This window comes from Aethalodelphis obliquidens, unplaced genomic scaffold (assembly GCF_003676395.1).
Source record: "Aethalodelphis obliquidens isolate GAN/ISIS:26980383/991018 unplaced genomic scaffold, ASM367639v1 scaffold7, whole genome shotgun sequence".
In the NCBI taxonomy this organism is placed as follows: domain Eukaryota; kingdom Metazoa; phylum Chordata; class Mammalia; order Artiodactyla; family Delphinidae; genus Aethalodelphis; species Aethalodelphis obliquidens.
This window is the reverse complement of record NW_020837951.1, coordinates 20,305,473-20,326,599: the sequence shown is the minus strand read 5'-3', so window position 1 is coordinate 20,326,599 and position 21,127 is coordinate 20,305,473. Positions and strand designations below refer to the sequence as shown.

Below are 21,127 nucleotides of genomic sequence, written 5' to 3'. Positions count from 1 at the left end.
CAATTGTATTTGCTTTTTAGTTAATCGAATTGTTTATCGTGCATCTTTCCTAGTAAAAAAACATTTCCATGGTTTTGCAGTGGGTTTTTTAAAAAAATTATTTATTTATTTTTGGCTGCGTTGGGTCTTCATTGCTACACGTGGGCTTTCTCTAGTTGTGGTTCTCTTGTTGCGGAGTACGAGTGTGGGCTCTAGTGTGGGCGTCAGTAGTTGTGGCTCATGGACTCTAGAGCACAGGCTTAGTTGCTCTGCGGCATGTGAGACCTTCCCTGACCAGGGCTCGAACCCGTGTCCTCTGTATTGGCAGGCGGATCCTTAACCACTGCACCACCAGGGAAGTCCCTGCAGTGGCTTGTTGAGCTCTACCATTTTCCTATTACATTTGTAGCAATTGTCCTCACTCCCGCAAAGCAGAAACGCTTTTTTTTCTTGAAACCTGCTGTTTCAGGCCACCCATAGTTTTCCTGTTTTTGACAGTGACATGAACACGGAGAAATATTTCCCTATTATAAAAAAAAAAAAACAGCATATGAGATGATAAATGGCAACTGAAACTGCTTCAGTTAGAGATTATAGGGTTTGGTGGGAGAACTGTCCACTTGGCTAGAATACACCTGGTTTAAAGATGTCAGGAAGTGCTCAGCTCCAGCCAGTTGCTATCTAGTTGGAATTGGGCCCCTGTGTTGTTAGATATTTTAATTTTTAAGAGGAGCCAGCAATCTGGACATTATGGACTCTTTTCATCTTTGCGTAATGGCTCAAAGTGCAGACCAAACAAAACAAATCATAGGCCAGATGCAATCCCAGGCCAATAGTTCGCTATCTTTGGTTTAAATTATAAGCACTTTAGAACAGGAACTTATTTTGTTCTTTATTGTTCTCTATGCCCATAACAGGTCCCCTCACATATTTGGTAGTCAATAAATGTGTTGAGTAAAAGAAAAAAGAAATGGACACAGTCCTTAAAAAGTTATTAGGGATCAGGTGGTACTGATTGCCTAAAACATTTCTAGAGAGAGAAAGATAACATTTATTGAGCACCTGTTGTATACCATACATAAAAGTACATTATTTTATTTAATGCTTCTATGATGCTACTTAGGGATTTCCCCTTCCCTACTTTATATGAGGAAACAGGCTGAGGGAGGTGAAGTAACTTGCCCAAGAGCATACAGCCAGTAAGTGAAAAGCCAGTGGCTTCTGATGCAACTGTGGGTCGACTGATTTGCTGTTTGAGCAAACCCATTCATTTCTGGTGGGTATTTTAGCCGCCTGAGTGAGAACTGGAGCATACTGAAAATTGAAGCATCTCTTCCAAAAGTTTGAGCCATCTATAGCACTTCTGTGACTCAGCCGTCGCTCAGTATCCACAGAGGATTGGTTCCAGGAGCCCCTGTGTATAACAAAATCTGAGGATACTCAAGTGCTATGTACATTACTTATAATTTGATAAGGCTTTTTGGAGATGGTGGCATCTTCTCCCTAATGATTAATGAAGGGGAAAAGGAAAGGATGCTAATATTTATTTTGAACTATATGCCAGAACTTTTTTCCTCTCTCTCTTTTTTTTTTTGCGGTACGTGGGCCTCTCACTGTTGTGGCCTCTCCCGTTGCGGAGCACAGGCTCCGGACGCGGAGGGTTAGCGGCCATGGCTCACGGGCCCAGCCGCTGCGTGACATGTGGGATCTTCCCGGACTGGGCACGAACCCGTGTCCCCTGCATTGACAGAAGGACTCCCAACCACTGCGCCACCAGGGAAGCCCTATGCCAGAACTTTTAATGTCCATTAATTAATTGTTGTGGTGATCCTGTGAAATAGACTTATCCTCATTTTGCAGCTGAGGAGACTGAAGCACAGATTGGTTAAATCTCAGGTCACTCAGTTATTAATTTAAATGGTCAGTTAGGAGACCTTCTGGAGTCAGTCTGAACCCAAACTCTTATCACTCTACTCCATGCTGAGATAATTTCATGCTTGCTTGTTACCCAACTCCTAATTATCCTGTGACCACCATTTATCTATATGGTTCAACAGAAATATTTCATGCTTTGAGTGCAAATTAATATCTGGACTGCATGGCTAATGTATAGTATTCCCTAATTATGTGGTGATTGTTTTTCCAGAGGGCTAGAAAGCTGCAAGATTGGCTTTTGTCCTAAACCATTTGTAGCTATGGACTTGCCAGATAAAAGCCAGTGGGATGAAACTACCTGTGACCTGGCTGTTTGTCAGCATCCACAATGCTGGGCAACTCTCCGCCGAATTGAGAGGGGCCACCCTCGAATTCTGGACTCCTCCCGCAAATCTCCTCCAGATGCTGAAGGTGAATTAACCATCCCTGTCTCCTTCCGTACAAGATCCTTGAATTGTTTCTGTTTGGCTCCCTTTTGACATGTTACCTGTTTTCCTCTGGTCTGGTCTTTCAGACAGACTCCCAGTGCTCACCATTGTAAACATCACAGATTCCTGCTTCCAGGCCAAGAGACTTGCTTGTGGTCATTCATCAGGATTTACCTTCCCCAAGGCTCACTCTTTATTGTCTCAACGTTCAAAGTTTTACTCCAAATTTCAACGCAGGTAAATTATCATGGAATCTTCCTTAAAGGGCTTATGACCTCAAAATTCTGGGTTAACTTCCTTTGCTCATGTAGTAGACTTTGAGAAAGCTAGATTAAAAACGAAACATTAATGGGAGTTCCCTGGTGGTCCACTGGTTAGGACTCGGCTCTTTCACTGCTGTGGCCCGGGTTCAATCCCTGGTCGGGGAGGTGAGATTCCTCAAGCTGCATGGCGTGGCAAAAAAAACCCAAACAAACCCTCACTTAAAGGAGTGATGAATAGTTAGTGGGAAACAGAAAGAAAGTGTTCTTTTTTATTTTATTTTTTTAAATTATTTATTTATTTATGTTTGGCTGCATTGGGTCTTCGTTGCTATGCTCGGGCTTTTCTCTGGTTGCGTCGAGCAGGGCTACTCTTCGTTGTGGTGCATGGGCTTCTCATTGCGGTGGCTTCTCTTGTTGCAGAGCAGCATGGGCTCTAGGCACGCCGGCTTCAGTAGTTGTGGCACGTGGGCTCAGTAGTTGTGGCTTGTGGGCTCTAGAGTGCAGGGTCAGTAGTTGTGGTGCACAGGCTTAGTTGCTCCACGGCATGTGGGATCTTCCCGGACCAGGGCTCGAACCCGTGTCCCCTGCATTGGCAGGCAGATTCTTAACCACTGCACCACCAGGGAAGTCCAAGAAAGTATTCTTACTTGTCTTGTAGGAGTTGGTTAAAAGAGGGGAGAGTGTATTAATTTTCTACGGTTACCATAAAAAATGTACTATAGACTGTGGGTTAAACAACAGAAATTTATTTTCTCACAGTCCTAGAGGATACAAGTCCAAGATTAAGGTATTGGCAGAGTTGTTTTCTTCTGAGCCCTCTCTCCTTGGCTTGTAGGTGGCCATCTTCTCCTTGTGTCTTAGCATTGTCTTCCTTCTGTGTGTGTCTGTGTACTGATCTCTTCCTACAAGCACACCAGTCATATTGGATTAGGGCCCACCTATATGACCTCATTTTACCTTAATTATCTCCTTAAAAACCCTATCTCCAAATATAGTCAAATTCTTTTTTTTTTTTTACTTTTTTTTGGCTGCGCTGGGTCTTAGTTGTGGCACACAGGATCTTCGTTGCAGCACACAGACTTGTTTAGTTGTGGCATGCGGACTCTTGGTTGCGGCATGCATGCGGGATCTAGTTCCCTGACCAGGGATCGAACCTGGGCCCCCTGCATTATGAGCTTGGAGTCTTACCCACTGGACCACAGGGAAGTCCCCAAATACAGTCACATTCTGAGATACTGGGGGTTAGGACTTCAACATAAGAATTTTGGGGAACACAATTCAGCTCGTAACAGGGAGGATCTCATCAGCTTCTGTGGGTCTTGAGAAAACTGTGTCCATATATGCTGTTTTTCTTATCTTTTATTTTTAGGTATGAAATTATTTGTAAGCTCTCGAAGGCAGAAGCAGTGGTTTCCTTTTGAATCTCCTGCAGAGTCTAGGCACCCAGTTAGAGCTTGCTGATGTTGGAAACTAAGGGACGTGTGTCTGTGGAAAACGTAGACTTAAAATTCAAAGGCCCTGTTGCCTGGAATCAAAACACTAATGGGGGCCCTTATAGTGGTTTCTTACTCCTGTTTGATTTAAGCAGCGCTTGATGATTTCTGTTAGGCTAAAAGGCAGTATAGGAGAGGGTAGGACTACTTTCTGGTTTTCTAAGACTTGAACGCTGAGAAAACCGTGGCTTCTTGCAGTCAGGGCCTGTCAAAGCAGACTATGACATCATTTGCTTAGTTGCTCATTGAATTCAGAAATATATCTTAGTGGGGTCACTTTATTGTGTGCTGGGGGTATTATGGTAAACAAGATACGGTCTTTACCTCCAAGGGGCTTTCAGCCTAGTTGGGGAGACAAAGAACCATTCAGTGTGATGTGTGTGGTGAGAGGAGTGCCCCTTTGGTATGTGGAAGCACACAGGTAGGGCTCCTAGCCCAGGGCACTGTCTTCTGTACAGATGACATCTGTGCCTAGACCTGAAAGCAGAGCAGCCTAGTAAAGTGGGGCTTATAGGTGGGTAATGCATGGGAAGAGAGTTCTAGACTATAGCACATGCAAAGGCCTGGAGGCAAGAGGAAACTGTTTACATATCAGGAAAGTAGCTCATCGTGTCTAGAACAGAGAGCAGGAATGGTCAGATATGAGGTTGGGGAGCTGGAGTAAAAAGTAGGGGCCTGTGTCTCGGAGGACTTGATAAATCAGGCCAAGGAGTCAGGTCTTTATCTTACACCTCTTTGCAATATTCATTCATTTATACATTTAACATGTTTTAAAAAAAATAAAATAGTAAATGATATGAAAATATAAAGGGTTGATATTCTTTTTTTTACTGTGGTAAATATACATAACATAAAATTGACCATTTTAACTATTTTTTTTTTAAAAATTATTTATTTTTGGTTGCATTGGGTCTTCGTTGCTGCGTGGTGTGCGGGCTTCTCACTGCAGTGGCTTCTAGTTGTGGCACGCAGGCTCAGTAGTTGTGGTGCACAGGCTTAGTTGCTCCGCGGCATGTGGGATCTTCCCGGACCATGGCTTGAACCCATGTCCCCTGAATTGGCAGGCGGATTCTTAACCACTGCACCACCAGGGAAGCCCTTAACCATTTTTAAGTGTACAGTAGCATCAAGTACACTCAAGAGTCTTGTGCAATTATTGCCACTATCCACTTCTAGAACTTTTTCATCATCTCAAACAGAAACTCTGTGCCCATTAAACAATAACTCCCCTTTCCCTCCTCCCTGTGGCCCCTGGTAATCTCTATTCAATTTTTTTTGTCTCCATGCATTTGCCTATTCTAGGTACCTCATATAAGTGGAGTCATACAATGTTTGTCCTTTTGTGTCTAGCTTATTTCACCTTGCATAATGTTTTCAAGCTTCACTCCTGTTGTCACATTTTTCAGAATTTCATTCCTTTTTAAGGTTGAAAAATAGTCCATTGTATGTCTGTGCGCCACATTTTGTTTATTTAGCATGTTTTTGAACATCTACATCAAAGTAACTTAATAAATTTTTATTGATGGTGATGTAACTATCTGTAGTTGGAGAGAGAAGTACATAGGCTATGAATTCAGTTTGATGCAACAAATAGTTGTGAAGTGTTTGCAATGTGCAATGTCTGGAAGCTGTTCCAGGAAAAACAAACAAAACTTAAGGCGATGCTGAGACCCTGCATTCATTTGGTAGGAATTAAGCCCAAGGGTTTCTGTATATAATAAGAGGCTTTTCCTCATAGCACTAATTTTATCATTCCAGTTAAGTCTTTTGTGACTCTGTTTCATGTTTGGAAACTCTCATTTTTTAGGCCTTGGAAGGATTTACCTGACAGAGACTTAATACACCGTACTAACAGATCTCCCAAAGTAAGTCACAGATTAAAAAAGGTACTTCCTCAGCATTTTCTCTTTACTAGTGGGAATAAAATATTTGCCTTTATTTAACATTCAGGATGACTATAATCTGAATAATGATGATGATCACTATGTAATATTGGGCCCTTACTGTGTGCTGGGCTCTGTGCTGATGCCTTTACATGTTACACTGTTTTTAGAAATCCCAGACACAGCAGGATTGATTTGTGGTAGTTTGGCATAGGTGAGAATTTCCTATCTCTGTCCTGCATAGAGCATGTTCAGCTACTAAGTAAACACTGTCATCTCATAATACAGGGAAATTAGAATGCCGGAATGTCAGATCTAAAATAAGCCTCAAGAGTGTCTACACTCATGACTTTCAGAGTTTTTTAGCTATGACCTATGGTAAGAGATACACTTTACAACAAAATATCATGGAACAGTCTTTACCGTAACTATGAGTGATATACTCTGAAATTTTCTATCCTGTTCTATTTCATTTTAAAACAGTGGAGGCTGTGATTCACAAAATTTGATTTCGTGACCTATGAATAAGTTGCAACTGCAGTTTGAAGAATATTGCTATGGTCTATCTCATATATCTTACAGTTGAGGAAACTGAGGCCCAGATAGGAAGTGATTTGCTGAAGCACAGCTAGTTAGGAGAAGAGCTAAATTTTAAGAAGGAAAAAACCCTTCTACTTGTCTACAATAGAGATTTACTATTTTTTGCAGTCCTACTGGATGCCTTATATTTTTCCCATAAGATCCTTCACTTTTCATGTGGTGGAGAGGGTAGATGGGTTTGAAAAGATGAATGTACAAATCACTTACCTCTTTGACCTCTTCAGAATGAGAGGGTTAGATTCAATTAGTTTTAAGTTAATTGGCTAGGATAATACATGCGCATGGTTCTAAATTCAAAGTGCATAAAAGGGTTTATGGTGCAAAAAAGGTCTTCTCTGTTCCCCCAAGCCAGTTAGTTCCTTTTCATGGGGACAACCTTATTTTTAATAGTTTTTTTTTTCCCTGCCTGAATCCTGCCAGAGGTATAGACTAGATGATTTATAAGATTTCCTTATAAATCTAGGATCCTAAATAGTGAAATGTGAAAAAATTTATGACTTTAACTTTTATGTAGATGCTTATAATTGTAGACAGGCTGTAAAAGTAGAAAACTTGCTTCTGCCTCTATCGGTTCTCTCCCTGCTCCCAGACTGTGTTGTTTTATCTGCAGGGGATCTAAGTCTCTGTAGTGCAGTGGGCAGAATGAGTAGTGTTCCCTTAGGTAAGCCCCAAGGTATCCTCCTATGAGGTGGGGTTGGGAGTTGCTAAATGCTACCCTAATGTGGCAGGGAGACAGGGGACACTATACACTTACCAGTGCTCACTCTTGCAGAGTACCTTTACTGATACCTAGTTTCTCGGAGGAGCAGTATGAAGATATTTTGGGGATCAGAAATGTTTTTTTTCTTACCATCTTCTGAACCACCATACCTTTTGGTTAGCATGATGATTCAGTCCTTATCCTGGTACATACACAGGCTTTATATCTTTCTCTTAGCTATCAGTGCTAAATTTGAATGAGACACAACTTCCTTGTCCTCAAGATGTAGGAAATATGGATGTAATTTGGATCCCAGAGAAGCATATGAGGTGAGTATCATGTCGAGAACTTGGGAGTCTTCAACTCTTGTGTTCTACAAATGCCTATCGTCCTCTACAGACCTTCTCTCTGTGACTTTTTCTTTTCTTTTTTTAAAATTAATCAATTAATTAATTTTTGGCTGTGTTGGGTCTTCATTGCTGCGTGTGGGTTTTCTCTAGTTGTGGTGAGCGGGGGCTGCTCTTCATTGCGGTGCGTGGGCTTCTCACTGTGATGGCTTCTCTTGTTGAGGAGCACTGGCTCTAGGGCACAGGCTCAGAAGTTGTGGCGCACGGGCTTAGTTGCTCCACGGCATGTGGGATCTTCCCGGACCAGGGATCGAACCCATGCCCCCAGCACTGGCAGGCGGATTCTTAACCACTGTGCCACCAGGGAAGTCCCCTGTAACCTCACTTTTAGCTACCTCATTGCAAGAAGCAGGAGGTCAAGCAGAGCAGAAGGCTATGGTCTCTTGTATTTGCCTCTTGCTACACTGGAATTCTTGTTAGTACACTTTGAGATTCATGCTTTGGGAGTTTTCTACATAAAATTCTACCTGACAGTAAATAGCATGAAGATAGGGCCCAATGTATTTGTGGTTTGATTAAGAAACAGATGCCTTCTGACTATCAGTTTTTCTTATTAGCCATCAGCAGCTAGTAAAAAAGTTTTCAGTGAAGGCTGTGAATCTTTGGTGTCAACCCTAAGGACTAGCACACTGGTACAAAATAAATAGCATATATATAGAGCTTGTGTACACAGCAAGCGTGATGAAGATCATCTGGCGAAGGTCCAAAGGCTTGCTAATATTGGCAATCATTGGAAGAAATTGGTTTTTCTTTCGTGACTGCTGAGGCTTTCAGATTCTTTTTGAGTGACTGTTTAGAGATGATGAGACTTTATTTTCTTTAAAAAATTCCTGTGTATGCTTCTTTATATGCATTTTGTGTGTGAATATATATGGTGTAAACAAGAAACCCCTAAGGATTTATTTCCTTACATGTAAAAGAAGCCCAGAGTTGGGTGGGCCAGGGCTAGTATGTCAGCTCCATGAGGTAACCAGAAGCCAGAGCTCCTTCTAGCTTTTTGGGTCGTCATCCTTAGCCCATGGCTTCCATCTTCTTAGGTGCTTTCTAGGGGCTTTCAAAGTCTAAGCTGACTGCTAGAGCTTCAGCCATCATATCTGTGTTCCAGGCAAGAAGGAGGAGGGAGATGACAGAGCAAAAAATATTTGAGCACCTCTGTGCTAAGCAGTGGAATTCAGTGGAGAACTAAATACTTTGTCCCTTCCTCCTGGAGTCTTATGGTGGTGGTGGGATTCAGACATTATAGACATTGCTGCACCTAAGTATATAATTACTAATTTGGATGAATACTATGAAAGTAAGTAACTGGATTGTATGAGAGAACGGTGGGGAACCTAGTTCAGATGTGAGGGCGAGGTGGGGGTGGGGTTCTTGTTTTTAGCAGCCTCTGGGAAGCAGGTACCCCTGGCTTCCCAGCCAGCCGTCTTAGAGTACTGAATGGAGGATGGAAATCTTCATGCTCATCATTCATACATATCCCTGATGTTTCTGTGTAAGATGTCTGGGAATAAGTTGTGGTTATTCTTATTTCAAGTCCAGCTGAGAAGAAGCATATTGTTCGCAGCCAGGATGGGGAGATGAAAAGAAAGAAATCTACAGGGGTAAGTTTGCTGTTTGGCCAAACCTTCATGATATTACTCCGCAGAGTTTATTTTTGTTTTCCTTTCAGGTATCTTCCTCATCCCCCCATTCTCTCTTTAAATGAACAAAATCTGCCAAAGAAAACCCCTCTTAAGGAAGGAATAATTACCAAACCATCTTCTACTCCAAGACTCTTTCCCCTACCTCCTCCTTGTAGGAAGGTAAAAGAACACCTTGAAGAGATGTTAGGAGGAACTGTTGGGTATTCAGAGGGAATTTTTGGTTGATTAAAAGCTAATTTTCATTGTGATGGGAATAGAATTTCAACAGACTAGAAGTTATAATGGACCTGTGCTTCTGATTCTAATTCTGCCATTTATTGGGTAAATGTAGCCTTGGGTAAGTCACAGAGCTGGCAGGTTGCTGTGTCCAGGAGAATAGTGTCTTGGCCCATTTTGTTTGTTGCTGAATCCCCAGCCCTAGCCCTATGCCTGGCACATAGTTGGCCAATAAGTATTTGTTCAGAACTTTTTTGGGGAAAAATGACACAAAACAGCTAATCCTCGTATTTTCTGAATTCAACAGTAGGATTGAAGAGCCAGATTGGGAAAAATGTGGTGGGTCTGGTAGCGTAGAGGAGGTGAGGATGCTGGAGTAGGTCTGGAAACAAGAGTTTCCCATGGCACCGTTGTACTGGGAAGCTGGAATGCTAATGGGACAAAGTGGCATTGAAGAGAGTGCTTCAGCGAGTTCTTTCCATCATTTCTCTTCCAGAAACACAAGTCATCTCGGGACACAGAAGCACAGTTGGGACTTCCAGGGATGATTGTGCCTCCTCCCTCCCCAGTACACTTGTTTGAAGAACTAAGTTCAGAACGCGTACCTTTATGGAAGCAGTATGACACGTTACCTCAGGATCTACTGAAGGAGTAAGTACCGTGTAAGCCTGTGGGAGAACCAGAGCATCTTCTTTTCTTCAGAAGCTGAGAAGGGTCTAAGCAGTGTGCTCTTTCTGAGGAGGGAGGGGAGAAAACTGCCACCCTACTTGGTCACTGAGTTCTTGGACTTATCAGTGTGCAGTGATGACAGTAATCACCCCCATTTATTAAGTACACTTACATCTGCCAGGCCCTGTGCGCACTGCGTATCTTCTCTCATTTAAACCTCCACCAGGAGGTAGACGTGCTCTTCTTTCTGTAGATGAGTCACGGGTGAGTGGGAGGCAGAATGGATATGCGGTTTGGGGCGAGACAACCTTTGAATTCTGTATTGAAATTTACCGCCTTTGTGAATTTTGACTATTTAGTTAGCATCTTTCATCTTCATTTTCCTCATTTGAAAAGTGAGGATAATAATACCTGTCCTTAGGGTGTGGTAACGATTCAGAGGTATAAAACACATGAGCCTGACATATAGTAAACGCTTAATCCATTCAGCTACAATTATCATACTTGCATCTCAAAGCCATTACCGAATGAGCACCTGTTGGTACAGCCTTTTAAGGCCCAGAGTGGACATGTCTTCACATTTGGAGCCTTTTCATCTCTTTCTCCTCAGCCAAGAAGAGCTGTTGCTGACTTTCTGCTGTCCCTGTTCCTTGCAGCCTCTTGCTGGATAAAGGGAAAACCATACCTTATCTGGAGATGCAGACACAGTTGGCCATGATGAAAAAGAAACCTCCCCTGGAAAAGAGCCGACCTTACAGTGCCATTTCTGCTAAGATGCATTTATCTGTACGCTGCCTCACCCAGCAAGTAAGAGCTAGGGAACCTCAGAGGCAGAAGTCTGTATGCAAGTCCAAACTCATCTCTCCTCAAGGCTGGAGGAGTTAACATTCTATTTCTTCTTTCTCTTCTATCCTTCCACTCTGGATCCAGGCCCCATAGAAGGGCTGGGCTGTATGTAGGTGAAAGCAAATGTACAGGGAAAGGTTTTAGGAGAGCAGCGTTCTCTATTTCTTCTGCATTTTGCTTTCCACAACTTTCCCCTCTCCAGAGCCCCTGGTACAATGCTGCACACATTGGCTTCTCAAAAAATGTTTGTTGACTAGTTGGATGAATGCATTTGGGGATACATTTTGGGAAAGGGAAAGACCTACAGTAGAGCTTTTCTTCTTCTTTTTTTTTCCTCTAGAGACCAGCATTGAGATACCCTGAACATTTGAAGAAACTATATTACAACCTGACAACAGAAGGTAGGTTTTTCTCGTGCTGCTAGATCTCCAGGTACCATTTGCCATCAGCCCACATTTCTTATACTTGATCTTGGTCCCATGTTTGTGGCCACAGTCTTATAGGGTCACATGTAGAACTCAGAAAACTGCAGCTTCAAAAAGCACCCACTCCCGGCTTGGTCCTGACCAGAGAGAGAGTGTCTCCATTGGGTAGCAGAGCACAGCAAGCAGCCCCACGGAAGGGTGGGAGCTGTCAGGGAGAAGAGGATTGAGCTGGCTCTCTGGTCACCAGGTTACAGGAAGCAGCAGTGGCAGCAGCAGAGGAAGGTGAAGACAGCTACTGGGAAACAGGTAGAGTGGCAGCGAGGGGACCCCCAGGACCTGCTAGGATTTGAGCAAGTGGGTGATGCCTGGAGCAGGAAGGGATGTATGAGAGATGGGATTCTCCCTGGTGTCTGCTGGTTGTAGATACTAACTTCCTTCCTTTAAACCCTTTTTTTTTCGGCGGTACGCGGGCCTCTCACTGTTGAGGCCTCTCCCGTTGTGGAGCACAGGCTCCGGACGCGCAGGCTCAGCGGCCATAGCTCACGGGCCTAGCCGCTCCACGGCACGTGGGATCTTCCCGGACCGGGGCACGAACCCGTGTCCCCTGCGTTGGCAGGCAGACTCCCAACCACTGCGCCACCAGGGAAGCCCCCTTTAAACCCCTTTTGAAAAGGTTTCTTCACTTCCAAAAATCCTAATTCAGTTTCCCCTCATGTTGGTTTCAGGAGGCTAAAAAGAAATCCAAGAGTGAACCAGGGAGCCACAACACCTCGCATAAACGTTCAGGTGCCATGGTTTATGACCCATGCTGTGGTAAGGAGAATGTATGGGTTTGGGAGTGACAGAATCCCAGGACCTAGCTGAGGACAGGAAAAGCTGAACACGTTTATCATTTGAGGACCTGCCTTTATCAGGCACTCGGAATTCCCCTTGGAATGCTTTGGTTTGGCTGGTCTACCATGTATCATCCTTCCATCAAATATTTACTAAGCAAGCAAGCTGGTCCAGGTGTCTGTCTGCTTCACATGGGGGTTTGAGAGATGACCATGAACATGAGTCAGGGTCACTTTCCCCTCAGGTCCTACTTTAGTAAAGGCAGCGGTTTGAGGATGAAGAGCTAGCCCAGGTTATTGAAGAGAAGAGCCCTGAGGGCCCATCGGCCAGTAAGGCAGGGAAGAGCCAGGGTCCCTCACCAGAGGGCCGTGAGAGTTCTAAGCAAGCAGAGTCAGCCGCTTCTCAGCCATAGGTTAAAGTCTCAGGAGGCTCACACTATCCAGCCCATCCAGCAGGCAGGGGCTAATTCTTGACAGGCGATCCTTTTCCTATGGTGTTCATGCCAGAGATAAGAGATTCCCCTTTTTTGGAGTTCTTATCATGTCTGAGCTGAAGGATATACTTGCCCTGGTCCCTCTGACTTTTCTCAGCTTGAGTGCAGAATGGGAGGGAGGGAGAAAGAATCCCCCTAAACGTTGGAAGATTTTTCTGCCCTAAATAGACTGGACATTGCTGTCTGTAATGTGAAAATAACTGTTTAATCATCAGAATTCACTCTGCAACCCTGGGGCACTGAGGGCTCGGGTGAGATGTTTCCTGAGAAGGATGCTGTTCTTGGTTTATCTCCCATCCCACTGAGCTCTCTGATACCTAAAGTGTCTTCTAACATGAAGATCTAAGAAGGCTCCTGACCTTCACATGGGAGGTAGACAGAACTGGGGCAGAGGTACTTGTCCAAGGTTAGCCCTGCATCCAGGGTGATAACCAGTCCCCCGAGTTTCATTCTGGTGCCTCTGTTCCTCTTCCTGGTGCCTCTAATAGGAGCAGCTTTGCTTGGATGACTGGGGGCCCTTTGAATTGTGTTCTTAGAGCAGTGGCTTGTCTTCCTTGATCTGAGAAAGGCCTCATGAAAGAGATGATTTTTTGTTTCTTTTTGTAAAAAATTTTTAAGCTGCACCATGTGGCATGCAGGATCTTAGTTCCCCAACCAGGGATCGAACCCGTGCCCCCTGCCCTAGGAGCATGGAGTCTTAACCACTGGACTGCCAGGGAAGTCCTGAGGTTATTCTTGCATTGGATCTTGAATATGTGTGAGAGTTTTCCCAGTATGGACGAGAATTCCTGGAAACAGGAATAGGCTGGGTAAAGGCATCTTGGAGGAGCATGGCTGCAGGGAGGAGCATTGAGCAGTCTGACGTGGCTGTGGGGTCAGGTGTTTAAGGGAGAGGGGTAAATCAGGCCGAAGAGCCTGCTGAGATGTTTGATCTTTATCCTTAGTGGTCGTTGGTGATGCTCTACCTTAACGGTGCCCTGAAATCAATTGAGGAGCTTTTAAAAACCTAAAACCCAGGCTGCACCCCAGACCTGTCAAATCAGAGTTTCTGGTGTTAGTATCCAGGCCTCGGTGGTTTTTAGAATGCCCCAGTGCTTCCAGTGTGTGGCTAAGGTGAGGGCTAGTGCTGTTAGGGAGCCAACACAAGTGCCGAGCAAGGGAGGTCCTTGATTAGCGTTCCCTTTACCATCATACCTCTGCTGGCAGATTGGAAGATGTTCATTTAAAGCAAGGGAAACTGAGAAAGGAAAGAATAAGTGCATTTAGGGACTAGTTGGGGAAACATCTGATACAAAAGAATCATAGATCTAGAGTTTTTTTTGGAGGGAGGATGTTCATTTTCAGAAGCCAATATAGGTACATAGGGATGGCACAAGAAAGTAAGAGCAGTATTCATAGACTGAAAAGGTAGACTTAGAGGTTCTTTTGCTACTATGATGTATAGGCACCTGCCCCTTAGGTTTCATGGAGGAATCCTGGATATTTCAATACAGACTTTATCTTAATCGCTAATCCTGTAATAGGTGTGGTCACAGTCCCAGGTCAACAGAATCACACATAGAACTCAGAGGGCTTAACTCCCTTTTACCTGCCTCTAAGCTTCTGTATTGTCCTGGATGGGGAGTCACCTGTAGACTAGGGATCAACTAGAAGTCCAACAATGGGATATGAAATACCAATAAGAAGAGAATTGCATTGATTTTGTGGTCACTAGGTCACAGAACTCTACCAGGTCGGGAAAGTGACAAAAAACAGCAGCAGCAGATGAAGATAGAAGGCCCCACTTCGAAACAGGTGAGAGTGTCTGAGGGCCATTCTGCTAGGGCTGTTTCAGTTGTCTGTCACTGTATAACAAACCACCCCAAAGCAGAACCATATTGGTTTGCTATTTCTCATGGTTCTGTGGGTTGACTGGACAGTTTTTCTGGTCTTGCTTAAGGTCACTCATGCAGCGGCATTCAGCTGGAGGCTGGGTTGGGGCTCTTGGCCAAACTGTCTTAGTTCTCTTCTATGAGGCCTCTCCATGTGGCTAGTTTGGGCTTCTTGACAGCATAGTAATCTCATGAAAGCACTTTCCTAGGGATGGGCCTGGAACTGGAGCAGTATCACTTCTGCCACATTTTATTTGTCACAAAAATCACAAATCTAGTCCAGATTCAAGAGGAGAGGAAATCAACTCCATCTCTTGATGGAAAGAACAGCATGTGCGTGCAGGAACGGGAGGAATTCTTGGAATCCACCTTTGGAGGCAATCTACCCTTAGCTGACAGCTGGAAATGGGGGAAACTGGGTTCTGGCTTCATCTGGTCACCCTGGAGGTCAAAGAATGCGTGGCACGAGCTTCTCTCTTCAGTCTCAGGAGGTGGCATTTTGTTCTGTCTTAGATATTAATTTCTCCAAGAAAAGCATCTTTTAGAAAAGCCCTTTGTTTCCTAAAGTCCTGATTCAAGTTTCCTTACACGTATGAATTTCAGGATTCCACAGAGAGACCACAGATGGACTGCACTAAGAAAACCTGGATTCCTTCCCTGGTAGGCAGAGTAAGATACTAGGGTGGAGGAACCTTAGTAAGTGACTGAGGACAGGGAGAGCTGAACCTGTGCTGACCAGGATGGTTCAGAAGGGTCCTAAAGACATTCCAGCCCTTCCTTTGTCTCTTGATTTTTCACAGTTAGTTGGGAGAAGGCTACAGGTGCAATTAATGGCTGGGTCTTTTTTTAGGTCCTGAATTATCCACAATAGAATGCACTAACAAGGACATCAGGACTCAGATGGAGATTTTGCTGGAAGCCCAAGAGAGGACCCCAAACAGTACTTCTAGAACAGCTGGAACCCTGAGCTCAAACTGCTGAGGATTCTTCGGGACACTGATGAAGAGGATGAGGAGAACCAACCCTCTGGGGCACAGAGTGAAGAGTCTCTGGAGGCATAGGCGGAAGGCATCATGGGGCAGCCTTATTCCAGAGCAGGATGCTTGGATTCCTGAGGACAGTGACCTTGGACATAAGGGCAGGAAGGAGAGGGGACTTCTACTTCCTGGAGCCTCTACCGGGGTCTGACCTTAGGGATTCTGTTTGCTTCATTCACTTCTACTTGCTTCTAAAATAAGCGAGGGAGAAAGCCCCACCCCTTTCTAACTTAGACTCTTTCTCTTCCATTAGGGCCAGGATAATTTTAGTGATTAAATACAACTGCTGCTTATCAAAAGACTCATTTCTCTGTTTCTGGGTCACTTTTATCTTCTCTCTGAAACTGAAAAGTTTCTAGTTACAGGAAGATGAATTTGGCCTGTGGGAACCCCTGCTGTGTTGCTTTTCCTCTTATTCCCTGGAAATGGTTTATTTTGAGGATGGCATCTGCATCATTATCAAATAACATTCATTGTGCTGTGTGGTATGTGTAGTATTCTTTGTGTGGTAGAGGACTCATATTAACCTAAAAGAGTCTAAGGATCCAGTTCCTAAGTACTGAGTCTATGGGAAAATTTCAGTGATGTTCATAAAGACGCAGAATTTCAGAGTCTCAGGGTTGCTTGTACTTGGTTTTTGGAAGGATTTCTAAAAATGTTTTTGTCCTTAAACTTTTTAGTACAGAAAAATTTCAAAATTACGTAAAAGAGAATAATATAAGGAAACTCAGGATTTAAGTCGTGATGATTAGTACAGAGTTACCTTTTTTTTTTTTTTTTTTTGCGATACGTGGGCCTCTCGCTGTTGTGGCCTTAGATTTGGGTAATAAAAGCCTGGGCTCCATGCCCCATGAGTTGAGGTAAGGGCAGTTGGGGCCCCAGTATTCTCAGCAGCTCTACCCAAGGTAGAGCTTCCCTCCCACAGTTAGGGTCTGGGTGGAAGAAGAGAGACTCCGCCTATGGGTTGTACTCACAGAACTTAGTCTCAGCGACAGGTAGCTAGGGGCAGGATGAGAAATGATGACATTCTGTTCCTCCTGGAAAGTAGCCCTCTGACTTGGAACTAGGAAGTGAGGGAGCCCTGCATCCTTGGGCGCAGCAGTCTGGAGTCGAGTTGTCCCACTGAAGTGGGGGGAAAGGACGGGGGAGTGGGCCTAGGGTCACATACCGTAGACTCTTGCAGTTCTTACTGAGGTTTTGTAGATTTTCTTGAACAAGTGTTTCTTCATTTGTTGTGTGCACTTAGAGCCATTTCCAGAGACTTAAATAAATTAAAATAATTTTCATTAGTTTCACTGGAGAGCCGTTTGTGGAGCTCCTTGCACTGTGAGGCAAGAAGTGGAATTCTGGACTGGGCCTGTGAACTTTTTGTAAAGAGGAACTTACCCCTCATCAATTATTGGTTACCCTAAGTACAGTTCATACAAGAAAGGCAGATTAAATGTTCTACCTTTTTTTAACATTGTCTCAAAACAGACCAAATTAGAAAAGCTAAAACTGCTGCCTGTCCATTCTTCATCTTTTCCAAGCCAAATCAAAATTATATGACATCATTTGTGTTAGTAGACTGAACCATATTTGGCTGAATCTTCATGATGAAAGGAATCCAAGAGGCATTATATAGGCTGTTTTTCTGAAAATAATTATTTCTCAAATGTACACTACATTGCACAATGACTCCTGTGGGCTAACTTAGACCTGTCCTTCTGAGCAAACCGGATTTCCAATGGTCACTAGTGGGGTTGAGGATGGGCAGGGCTTAGCTTTAATTTGCTCATTTTATCTGAAGACTTAGAGAAGGTCTAACTATAGTAAATTTACTCTCAGAAATTGGAACATTCGTTTAAGTTGTGATGATTAGTACAGAGTTACCTGGTTTTTTTTGTTTGTTTTTTGCGGTACGTGGGCCTCTCACTGTTGTGGCCTCTCCCGTTGCGGAGCACAGGCTCCGGACGCGCAGGCTCAGCGGCCATGGCTCACGGGCCCAGCTGCTCCGCGGCACGTGGGATCCTCCCGCACCGGGGCACGAACCCGCGTCCCCTGCATCGGCAGGCAGACTCTCAACCACTGCGCCACCAGAGAAGCCCCAGAGTTACCTTTTGAATCATGACATATTTTGAGTGAGAAGATATTTGCTATCTGAATACTGGCCTTTGCTTCTATTTTCAAAGAGAGAAAAAATATTGTAGGCTGAAACTTGTTTCATCTTTGTTATGCCAGTCCCTCAAATTTGGATAATCATAAACAGAATTTAGGGAAATATCATCTACATATCACGTTACAGTTTTCAAGGCACTTTATACCCACTATTTTTATTGGTTCTCTGTAGGTAGGTGTGGATTGTCTCTGTTTTATAGTTTAAGAAACTCAGGCTCAGAATAAAGGGCTGATGATAGCCCCTTTGGAGCCTTTGGGTGAATTAGAAAAAAGGGACCCTTTAAGACACTTTACTACTACCTGCTAAAAATTATTTCAATGAACATGCAAATCTACGGTGATTACAATTTGAGCAACACCAACACCCCTAGTGTTGGTCCACTGCACAACAGTACCTGGTGGCCTTGCCGGAGAGGTTAAGTAATTTGCCAGAAATCAAAGGCCAGCAAGTGAAGGGGGTTGGGCTTAGAGCCTGAGTCCTTGTCTCTTCCACTGTGTTCTGATGCCTCTCTGATTCCCTCTCTTTGTGCACAGCTGACAATCTTAATCTGAAAGGAAGGATGAGGCCCTGTAGAAAAGAATCGACTGATGGGGAGGAGCCCTCATGAACCCTTTGTTTCAGCCTCCCAATGTTCTGAGAGAGAAGGAGCCAGGTAACTGTTGCTAACTGCCGTTTCCCCACCATCTGGGCCATAGGAGTCAGGAGAATCGAGGCCTAATAGCCAGGAGGCTCCAGCCAGAATCGCTTGGAGATCTGCTCTACGCACTTGAGCAGACAGGAGGACTTAAGACTTGGTCTGTTTGAGTACTGTCTGGCGAGACTTTTGTTCCTAAGAAACTAGATTCTGTTTTGTTGTTGTTGTTGTTTTTATTTTCTACTTTCTGTGTGATCTCTACTAGGGATAGGCCACTTTATTTGCTCGCCTTGGTTTTCTGAGCATACTTCCCAATGACACCTGGCCCAGTTTGACCTGTGTGCAGAAGCAGAGTCAGTGAAAGCATCTTCAGACATTCTGTGCCCACACTCTCATCCTTGCAGAGCCAGCTGTCTTTTGTTTTGCTATTGGTCCTGACATCTGGGGTAACAGACTCTGTTCTTCATTGTTTTTGGATCACAGAAAGCTCCCTTTGGAGGGAGGGAGTCAGGGTTTTCATTCACCGTGGCAGTGACCCTTAAAAAAATCAGTGTATTCAAATGTGCCTAAAGGAATTGCTCGCTAAATTAAGGACAGAAATGCCTCTTGCTTTTAGATGAAAACGATTAGAGGTTCTTTGGAATCCAGAAGAATGTGGGAGAAAAAAATTATAAATTTTCAATTGCTATAAGGTACTAAGGTATGAAATTAATTTGCTCTTCTGTTTATACATTTATTTTAAAAATATTAAGTACTTATTATATGTTAGAGGATCAACCCCTAGATTATCTTGATAGAGAAAGGAAATGTTCTGGAGAGATGGTGGGGAGTCATTCATAGGAATATAGCTAGAAGTTTCACTGGAGCAAATGGTAAAGTTGTTTGAGACCACTAGGTGGTGATATTACATTATGAAAATGATATTCTTCTAAGACTGGAGGCCTCTGGTCGTTTCTGAGAGCGTCTGTATACACAGCCAAAGAGACTTCTTTGTGAGTAAATGGAGGAAAAGCTACATTTCACCCTTTACATAAGTGATCTAATTTAAGTGCTCAAGGGGACTGGAAGCTCCTGGAGGGATTGGGCTGTGTCTGTTGTGTCATGCTTATAGCCCCAACTTATAGCTCCAGCATGTAGTAGGCACTCAGTAAATGAATGAATGAATGAATGAATCAGCCTTTGAACAATTTAGATTCTCATTAGAAGAACAATTTCAAGAGTGTGGAAAATTCTGGAACATGCACAGAGGCCTAGGATTTGGGGAAGTTGGGGACTATTGATGGTCCTGACAGATCATCAGCTGGGCAGAGACTCAGGGAGGCAGCATTTGGGCAGGTAGAAGCATCAAAGGCTATCTGAGGCGCTTATATTGCTTTGTGTCTCCTAAATTTATCTTGATGAGATTTCCCCTGCTTAATATAGGGAGGGTGTAAACCAACAAATTTGGATTTTTTTCTTGCATCTGTATTACTTCTAATGATGGCTCTGCCTTGGAAAGGATCTCCAAAAATAACTTACTCTTCTCTGCCTCTCATTCATTGGTACAGTTGTTCATTCAGTAATTTATTTATTGTTCATTCATTCAGTCCACAAATATTAATTGAGCACCTATTATGTGCAAAGCAATGGTCTAGGCTATGTGATCATCTCTGACCTTTTCCTATCATGGCCCCTTTGAGTTCAGGGAATCACCAAATCCTATTAGCTATAGAATCCAAATTTATGCTCCTCTCTGTTCCTTCTGCTCTTACCCTAGTCCAGGCCTCCATCTTCTTTCATCTGGGTCACTGCATCAACCCCTGCTCCCATTCATTCTCCCGTCTTTCCAATGTGCAAATATGGTCATGTTACTCCTTTCCTTAAAACTCTCCCTTGGGGACTTCCCTGGTGGCACAGTTGTTAAGAATCCGCCTGCCAATGCAGGGGACATGGATTCAATCCCTTGTCCGGGAAGATCCTACATGCTGTGGAGCAACTAAGCCCATGCACCACAACTACTGAGCCTGCGTGCCACAACTACTGAAGCCCACGCACCTAGAGCCTATGCTCCGCAACAAGAGAAGACACCACAATGAGAAGCCCACGCACTGCAACAAAGAGTATCCCCCGCTCGCCACAACTAGAGAAAGCCTGCGTGCAGCAAGAGGACCCAAAGCAGCCAAAAATAAATAAATAAATAAAATAATAAAAAAAAAACCTACCAAACAAAAAAACTCTTCCTTGCCCTCAGGGTCAAACCCAACCTCTTTTGCTTGTTTTACGAGCCTTACAAGATAGGGCTGTGACCTGGTTGGGCCCTACTTGTTTTCGGTAGCCCCAATTCCCTCAACTCTCACCTCCTTCTGTGCGCTACAGTCAGATTTTTTCTTTTGGTTCTTTTATTAAGCCCTGTCCTCTCTTACCTTCAGACTTTTTCTTCCCCCATACTCTTCCTTTAACCTATCAAATTCTTTTCTTCCTCCCTCTGCCTGGCGACTTTCTACTCATTCTTTAGATCTCAGCTTGTGTGTTATTATTTTGGGGAGCTTTTTCTGAGCACTGTCGTGGTGAGGATCCGCTCTTTCCCCTTTCCTCTCATACCCTTTCCTCACAGCTCATCCGTTGCCACCCTCCACT

At 43.9% G+C, this 21,127-nt stretch overlaps 1 protein-coding gene across 1 annotated transcript in view; it reads left to right on the top strand.

Annotated features, from left to right (window-relative positions):
• Positions 1-21,127, top strand: part of RGS3 (regulator of G protein signaling 3) — a 162,238-nt gene that overhangs the window by 522 nt on the left and 140,589 nt on the right. Inside the window, exons 2-12 of the mRNA XM_027105131.1 lie at positions 2,126-2,325; positions 2,429-2,579; positions 5,906-5,963; positions 7,519-7,610; positions 9,220-9,286; positions 10,041-10,195; positions 10,870-11,020; positions 11,400-11,460; positions 11,732-11,790; positions 12,210-12,297; positions 14,526-14,605. Coding sequence (XP_026960932.1) covers positions 2,175-2,325; positions 2,429-2,579; positions 5,906-5,963; positions 7,519-7,610; positions 9,220-9,286; positions 10,041-10,195; positions 10,870-11,020; positions 11,400-11,460; positions 11,732-11,790; positions 12,210-12,297; positions 14,526-14,605 — 1,113 coding nt within the window. The 5' untranslated portion in view covers positions 2,126-2,174. The remainder of the gene's footprint in view (positions 1-2,125; positions 2,326-2,428; positions 2,580-5,905; positions 5,964-7,518; positions 7,611-9,219; positions 9,287-10,040; positions 10,196-10,869; positions 11,021-11,399; positions 11,461-11,731; positions 11,791-12,209; positions 12,298-14,525; positions 14,606-21,127) is intronic.